Source organism: Mauremys mutica, chromosome 22 (assembly GCF_020497125.1).
Source record: "Mauremys mutica isolate MM-2020 ecotype Southern chromosome 22, ASM2049712v1, whole genome shotgun sequence".
Taxonomy (NCBI): Eukaryota; Metazoa; Chordata; order Testudines; family Geoemydidae; genus Mauremys; species Mauremys mutica.
In genome coordinates, this window is record NC_059093.1 from 4117313 (window position 1) to 4126312 (window position 9000).

General features: G+C 45.8%; 1 protein-coding gene across 1 annotated transcript; it reads right to left on the minus strand.

Moving 5' to 3' along the window:
- Positions 1 to 923: 923 nt before the first annotated feature.
- LOC123354643 (nicotinamide N-methyltransferase-like) lies at positions 924 to 6651 on the minus strand. Its single transcript, XM_044996753.1, has 3 exons — positions 6386 to 6651; positions 3935 to 4142; positions 924 to 2302 (listed from the first exon to the last, which is right to left on the minus strand). Exons 1-3 carry the CDS (start codon positions 6543 to 6545, stop codon positions 1876 to 1878), a joined length of 795 nt encoding a protein of 264 aa, XP_044852688.1. The 5' UTR covers positions 6546 to 6651; the 3' UTR covers positions 924 to 1875.
- Between the last annotated feature and the right edge of the window lie 2349 nt (positions 6652 to 9000).

Here is a 9000-nt window from a genome sequence, read left to right on the forward strand (position 1 = left end):
GGCTCAAAAGGTTGGCATTGGCTGCCTACTTTCTGTTGGAATCCCAGTTCCAAATAATGAATTTTGGGGTTCTCTGGCCATGCTGAAATATTTTTTAAAAACACTTGTTTGGGTTGATCTGAAAAAAAATATTTTGCTGAATTTTTGGTGAATCAAAAAGTAAAAGAAAATTCATTTTGGGTCAAATGGAATATTTAGTTCAACCGGAAACTGTGTTTTCTCTAGATTTTGAGTTTTGTTTTTATATTTCTGTATTTTTAAAGTAAATTGAAGGACATTTTGAAATGAAAAGTCATTAAAACTTTTCATTCTGAAAGTATTCCAGGGTTGGAATAAGTCAAAACAGCAGATACTTTGTTTTTTTCGGTCAAAATAGTTCAGTGAAACCAACACAAATTTGTGACATTTTTGATATCACCAAATCTGTGTTTTTCACCCAAAACAATTTTGGCCAATTTTTTTTGCCTGGCTCTAGCTGTGAACTCCATCACTTGAGACATTTAAACCTGGACAGGACACATCTTGGGAAACTGTACTCTAGAGAGCAGCCTGGGATTGGCAAGGGGGCTGGAAGAACGGGATAGTTGCTGCTTGTATTGTGACACTTCCTTCAGGGATCCTTACCACTGCCTGCCCTCAGTGTGAGGAAGTCTTGTCTGTGCCCGCAACGTGAAACCACTAGCCTCCGGCAGCACAAGCACTGCCTTCCTGCCCCTCGTAGGCCTCGCTTTCTTGGTACAGATTATCAGTAGGCACATACCTTCCCCCTGAGTTCTCAGAATAGCCTCTGGCACGCCCAGCCCATGTTCCACTGAACGGTCACAGAACACTCAGACCTGCTACTCCCTAAAGGAAAAGCACGTACCAGCTTGCAAGATTCAACTGAGGATCACCACTCAGCTCAGCACACTTCAATATATACATAGAGTGAAAACAGGAATAAGTTTATTATCAAAACAGAGATACAAGGACAGCAAGTGAGGATATTGCAAAGCAGTGGTTACATACAAAACAAAATCATAACGTGCTTTCTAGAGCCGACACTTACCTAACAAGGCATTCAAATATTTCATACAAGATAGCTTACCCCCCATCCCTTTCTCAGCATTTTCAACCAGTTTAGCTGAGATCACTTCTCATCAAATCAATCCTGCTGGCAGTCCTCACAGACTAAAAAATAGCTGGAGGTTCATCTGGACCCCAGATATAGTTTCAAAAGTTCATTGCCTTATGCCTAAACAAGATAATAACCCCTGCTGGCTTATTTTTTCCTGAAGCCCCTGCAATCAATTAATTAAAATTTTGCTCAGACTGTAAATGGGTGTCCTTTGGGAACCACACAATGCTCAGTTTGCACATGATGAGCCAGAGTGACATACGCATCTCTGTCTTGCCTGACAGAGGAATGTGGATCACCTGGTGGCCTGCCTTAACTCACAGTCCGAGGGAACATAAGTTTTAGTATATATCCATAACTATTCACATGTTTTCCATACATACATCTTGCAATGATTATGATGATCAGTGTGACACAGGCTTTCATTAGAGACCTTACATGACCCCTTTTGACGAACCCAGGAGATCCCTCTACACCTATGTACTCCGGGGCCATCTGCCGCTTGTTGTCAAGGGGTCCTTGGCTCACGTCCCATCTCTCAATTCTATATTCTTTGATTAATGCAGATGCCAATGCAAAATTACATGCGGGTTTGGCTTTGAGAAGCCCCCACCCCAGCTCCCCTGTGCTCCCTGCCCCCTACAACTCCCTGCCCCTCACACAGCAAAAATACTAGTTTGCCCCCGGTGCTTTTTCCCTAAGGCGAGCCCTGCCCTTTCCCTTGCACCGAGGATCTTTCCTGCTCATTTTCAGCAGGACTAAGCAGGCCGCTTGCACGCAACCAGACTCATCACAGCCTCAATATCGGCAAATGTGCTTTCGAAACGTTTTGGGGTCACCTCAACACACTGTATGTCATACCCGGCCTCTCTCACCGCTTCCTCCACCGACTCCTGCTCCAGGTAGAGGCTGGAGAACCTGCGCTGGCCTACCATGTAGTAGGTTTCTTTCAGGAATATCAGCATCACCAAATGGCCTCCTGGCTTTAACAGAGAACTGATGTTCTTCAGTGCTGCATGATAACTGTTCAGGTCTTTGCACGCATTTTCCAAGCACAATGTGGAGAGCAGGCAGTCAGCCTGGGGCAGAGACACAGGGGCCAAGATGTTGGATTTGGACACATCGCATTTCAGAACCTGCTTGACTTTCTGTCTCAACTTATCTTCCTTCTCAGCCCACTTTTCCCTGCAAGACATGTTATATTGTGTACTATTGCATGATTTTCAGTCTGTCCATCAGATCTCAGCAAGGGGATGTTCAATGGACTCAAAAGGCAGCACATTTAAAACTAATAAGAGGAGACACTTTTTTCACACAGCACACAACTAATCAGTGGAGCTCATTGTCACAAGACACCGCTGAAGCCAAGAATTAGACAAAAGGATCTGATATATACACGGATAATAGCCAGTTACATTACAGTAGGGATAACCAAGACCTGAAGGGCTATAAACCCTCCTGCTTCAGGGCATAAATGAACCCCTGACTAGCTGGAGTTAGGAGGAAACTTTCCCTGGGTGTTAGGCATTTCACAATTGGCAAACTGCAGAGCAATGCAGCAGTAGCAAGAAAGGATATTGGTGTGACTCTCCATTCCTACTGCTCCAGGAGCATGCGGAGCTTTGGACAGCTCAGCATTTTCTCTTTGCATCAATACCTTCTGCGCGTCTGATCTATGGAGGGAAGGAGGAGGCTCCAGTGTTTAGTGTGCTAACCCAGAACCCTGTAGACCTGCAATCAGATCTGTGCTCTGCCACAGATCCTTCTGTGTGGCTTTGAATAAGTCACAGTCGCTCTGTGTCTCAGTTCCCTCTCTGGATAATGGGGGTAATGTCACAAGGGTGTTAAGAGCCAATGCATGAATAAAAATAGAGAGTCTCTCAGACACTATGGCTATGGGGGCTGTACGAGTTCCCAGATAAATAGAGTCTCATGCCTCTAATCTGCAGCCCTTCTTCCCCCAACCCCGCATCATTCCAGTCCTGGGCTGCATCCTTCAACAGCTCTGCCTGAACAGGCCCCCTGCTGTTCCAGTCCAGGGCTCTCCCCACCCCTCCAGCTTTGCCAATGCACCTCTATCCAGACCTGCATTCCCTGACCCTTGCTATGCCAATCCTGCTCCCCCTACACACAGATCCATGGCTCTGCTGATGCCCCTCAGTCCTAACCTACTGCTTGCTCTTCCAGCCTGGCCCCTCTCCTGAACTGAGACTGCACTGATGTAGATTTCAATTAAAATCAAGTAGCTAAAACTATTCACTGCCCTCTGAAAAGATAAGGGCTGATGTACTTGGAAATATTTATGTGAAACACGTATATGCTGCTTCACTTCAGGTAATGTATTATTATTTATTATTTGTATTACTACAGCGCAGGGGCTGCTGGAACAATTTGTATAGTGTGGGTGCTGACAGCCATTAAACTAAACTGTAAACCCTGTATGTGATGGAAGCCCGGAGATTCTGCAGCACCCCCAGCACCACTAGTTCTAGCAATATGTGGCTATGGCTTGTGGGTACTATGGTAATTAAGATAATATCATAATAATTATAACTAATAGTAATGGTGACACATGACCTATAGGGTTCAGCTGGCAGCTTTCAGACATGGCAGCTGGATCCATGAGCAAGTGCTTCCAGTAGATTCCCAATTCTCGAGCCTCCCTGCATCTGTCACATGTCAGCCTGTTGGGTGTCCTAGTCAGTTTGTCATTGTGTTTTTACATCATACTCTAGTAAGAGGTCCCCTCTCCTGCAGGGGTTCATTTCAGTGACAAGACATCCCTGGATCATCAGTAGCCAGGTCTCCTTCCCTTACCTGTCTCCTTCTAGCTCACACACGTATTTCACCACTGGAGTCCAGTCGAACGCTCCTGGCTCATTCTTCAGCCATTTCTCCAGTTCCTGGCGGTTCCGGTCTGTATAGTCCGAAGCGATGATCTCTTTAAAGTTCTCGCAGGCGGAGAGGAGCTGATAAATGGTGGGGCCACTGCCGATGTCAATCAGGGTGTCGCCTTTCACCCCACCTGGTTTGGAACGTCAGGGAACGCAGTTACATTGGCGCATTGCATGACCCATACATCAGAGAAGTTGTACTCACTGCTGATTGGGGTTGGGTTGGGGGGAGGTGTTTGGTTTTTTTTAATTGCTTCTTTGAGGCCTCATGTGAATGGTATGTAGGATGGAACACTCCTCCAGCAACAGCCTCATCACCTAACGAGGTGTGTCCTGGTTAGGGCCTTTGCCTAGGACTAATGAAATCTGCCACAGACTCGCTGTGTGACTTTGGTGCGTCACTTAATCTCCATGAGCCTCAGTCCTTCATGTGTTAAGTGGGAATAACAATCCTGCCTTTGTACATCTTGTCTATTTAGATTATAAACTCTCTGCCGAGGCTGAAGTTGGCTCCTTATTCCCAATTCCTTGTTTGTGGTACTAGCTTCCTATCCATTGTTCCCAGTTGTGTATTTAACCTCCACAATTATTTAAAAATATATCAATGTAAGACTAATTATTTTTAGAAATTTCATCAAATGTATGTGATTGAATGTGCTAAAAATTTAAATGACTGATAACTTAATTATTTATTAATTGAATGACCAAATAAGTGGATTGGCAGTGTGACATGAGGCAGAGTATTGCGCAGTAACAAAACTTCAGGTCAGCCAGCGGCGTGCCTCAGTTCCTTCAGAATAGTCTAACAGTGACAGGGATGTGTCACTTGGGGTGACCCAAGCCTAATTTTGTCATGTTCAGCTCATCAAAACCCAGCTCCTTACTTCGTTAGTAATCGAATAATCCGATCATTATCTTTTACATTTTGATCAGTTCAATCGCATTGATCAATATATTTTTTAATCATTTTGGCCTTTGAATAAGGGTCTCGGAACCATGAATAAGGAACCAAGAATAAGGACTTCAGTCTCAGAGCTCTCTGGGGTAAGGATTTCTTATGTGCTTGTACAGCGCTGAGCACAAACAGGGTCCCGATCTCTCTACTATCGCAATAATCATTCTATAGATGCTCATTACCATAGCTGTTCTGAGACCATGATCCTGAACATGCTATAAAAATTTTGCTATGAGAACAAACAACTAGAAAACCAGAGTAGGGAACAAGCAGTGGGAAGGGTAACCCAGAATAGCCTAGTTATAAACTGCTTAGCATATGGTTGGGCTCACAGCTATAAGATGCTTGGAGAAGTTGTCCAGGGTTTGTAGTAGCATCAGTAACCCCTAGTCCATTTCCAGGTTTAGAATCCAGCTGTTACATTTCATAACATATAGCAGGAAAGAAATCAGATTAAAAAAAATCCTGCCTCTTCATAAATTAATTCCTGTGATATTAAAGGGCTTAACTGCTTGTGCAACAGTGAGGACCATTCCAGATTGCAACATTGATCACAGTAGGATGTAGGGAACCAGGTCACCTGCTCCTTTTACTAGTTGCAATTTCCAGTCCATCCGAGTCAGTGATTTTAATTCTCATGAAAGTCTGGGGTTGATGACTGGGGGTACCCCATCCTGACTCTGCCATTCCAGCCTTCGGCCTCACCCTCAATTCTGCCACTGCATCTCATTCTTGAGCCGCAGCTTCCACTCGCTCTTCCCCTCCTGGGCTCTACGCACACAGCTCTGCTAATGCAGCTCAATCCTATATCACAATACACTTGTTATTCTAATCCCGAGCTTCACTATACACAGCTCTGCAACTGCAGAGGGTCTTCAATCCTGACTCACAGTCCCTACCTTTCTCTAGTTTAGGTCTCCTCCAGCCACAGCTCTGCCAATAGCCCTCAATCCTGACCCACAGCACCTCCCATTATTCCAGCCCTTGACCTCTCCAGAATTGAGATTGACACTGACGTATGGATTTTAAAGGGGAAAATCAAGTAGCTAAAACTACCTGCAACACTTAGAAAACAAAGGGGCTGAAATACTCTGAAACACTTTCAGTAGCTTAGTGTATGTAGCTCCAGAGATTAGTGTGTGTAACGTACAAAACCCCACATCATGCTGAACCATCATGGGCTCTACAGCTGCTAATTACAATTAGAAACGCTTCCAAAATTATTTATTATGTGCATGCCCCAGACATGCCATGAGTATGAAGACAAGACTCCTGTCCCAAAAGCCTTACTGCCCTTACAGAGCCTTGTTGTCTCCCGTCACAGACAGCATTATTAAACGAGCATGAGATCACAGGGCAAGGGAAAAGCTGAGAACGTCTCAGCCCTAGAGCACTGTGCCCGCAGAACACTGTACTGACCTGAGGTGAATATCTTAAACAGGCTTCTCAGGTTTAATTCCAGATATTCATTCCCTGGGCAATGACTGGAACCGAAGGAATAGTAGGTCTTCAAATACACTGCAGGGTCAAAATCTTTCTGGTAAGCGTCTCCCCCTGTGAAACTAGCTGGAGATTCCATCTTGCACAAACAGCCTCTGCTCTGTGTGTGTTCCCAGTGGAGACTGATAGCTCTTACTGTTGATACTTCAACTCCTCCTTGTACTTGCAAATTTCACTTTCACTTCAGACTAAGACATTTTTCAGGCTGAAAGAACCCACAGGTTCTGCAAGATTTTCTCAGTCTGCAGAATCGAAAGAAGCAGCAGCAGAAAAGAATATACGGGGAAGAAAGTGTCTGAGGTAGGGTGACCATATTTTCCCAAAGGGAAAATGGGACACCGGGTGGGGCTGGCCCAAGGCTCCCCTGTATGGGGCCAGCCTGAAGCCCCTTGCCACCCCCCTGCATTGGGCTGACCCAGCCCCAGCTGCTCTTCTGAGCCTTCCCTCCCTTCCTCTCAGGGTTGGCGTTGCCGCTCTCCCACTTCCACCCGTACGTTCCTCCATGTCCCACAAGGGGTTGCACCCCACTTTTTTTGGCCAAACTGGGCATTTGTCCCATTTGCTGTTCCCAGCTGATGATCAGTTGGCAAGAACAAATGGGACAAATGCCAAAAAAAAATGGGGACGGTTGAGACAGGGCTTAAAAAAGGGACTGTCCCAGTCAAAATGGGACATATGTCACCCTAGTCTGAGGCTATGTCTACACTAGCCATAGGAGGATGATCTGGTCCTGAGCTCCGATGATCTGGTCTGGTTGGATCTGGTCTGGTCCAGAGCTCAGTCAAATGCTCCCAGCTCATTCTGCAGCCATTTCTGCATCTCCTGGGGGTACTGGTCCATCTAAGTCTGTGGCAATGATCTCCTGGAAGGTTTTGCTGGTATATGGTGGGGCTGGTGCAGATATCAATCAGGGTCTCCCCTTTAATATTGTCTGATTTGGAATAAACAATCTCAACTTCTCGGGACATACAGCAGCAGGGGATGGACAATAAAGTTGGATGGATAGAGGCTGAGTTTAGCAAGCTTAAGGATTTCTCCACTTCATTTCTTAAGGGTTTCAAGAAGGTCATTTCCCATGAGAGGTAAAATGCAACGAAGGACCCTGTATGCAGCATTTCCCTCACACAGGGATGTCTGGAAAATGCTTTGAGATCAGCATGTGAAAGGTCTATTATGACAATGATCAACAGATACAACAGTCTGAATACCTGTGATGTAACAGGCTAAAAACTGAGGTTGTCACTTAGGCTTGCTTGAGCCCCATTCAAATGAGAACTTCAAGGTCTGGCACAGTGAAGTAGGAAGAGTCACCTTACATGCCCTGCTGCTGGTCATGGATAGGCAGCCCTTGATGGCAGTGCCCAGTAGCTGTTCACAGATGGTGGACTGCCAAGAAACAGGGCGTGACTATGGCTCACCTTCCATCCAACATTGCACATAGAAGTACCCTGGGTCCAAGGTGAGGGAAGACATAAAGCAGCAGTGTTGCATCATCTTATCATATTAATTGTGAGTTTCGCAGTATTTGGCATTTTTCTTTACAGCTGGAACTTTAAGTACCTTCCAGGTGGCCACAAGCCCTGGAGCATGAACAGCCCGGGACAAACACCTGCTGTGAGTGGCACCATGGAAACTACGTGACGGGCAACTCCTGGCTTGATGGCCCATGCTGGCTTCTTTAATATCACCGACTCATCCGTGCAATTCTGGGACTAGGGCTGGATGGAGGATTGCATGGGATGAGGAGTTGATCACACCTCTAGAGAGCCTGTAATCTAGGCACTGGGTGAGATGGGACAATTTACACTGCCCTGATTTGTGCAGTGAGCTCCATCTCCCATGCTCTCTCTGATGCCTGCAGCCTTTGCCCTGAAGAACCCTGCACATGTGCTCACCATTTCTCTCCCCTTTACCCTGTCATGCTGCCATGGCCCGGTACTGTTCCATCTCCTCCAGTGTTGCTTCTTGGACTCTGAGCAGCCCCATTTTTATGCTTCCCCTCCTACTCCCCCATTGACTTTGGAAGGCCCACCTGACTCGTGGGCACGGTCCAGTGCTGTCACTGCACAAACTGGAGTTGTTGATCATTTCTCTGGAGGACAATGTTACACTCAATGCAGCTGTGTTGACAGGGTCTGTTAACAAGAACCACTGACCCATCCCGTTCTACCACCAGGGGTGAAAGGTAACTAAGAAAATCTCCTTTGATAAAAGATAAATCCTGGTCCATAATAATGTTTCAGTTACAATATCTCCAGCTGTAATGCAGCATTGGTGTAGACAATGCAGAGCACAACACAGCAGAGATTCGCCCCCTAAGAATAGCTAATAGCCTGCTACTTAGGGCAATCAGTAAGAGGGTGGGAGAAGTTCTCGTCATTGCTCTAAATAAGGCAGAGCAGAACCTGTTTTTTCCAGGCTACTTGCAAAGTAGCTCAGGCTACTTGCTAGTCTGGGCTGGGTCTTTCACTCCTACTAGTTATTTGAGAAAAACTTGAAAAGTCTCTGGTCCCTCACAATGCAGAACAGGAAAT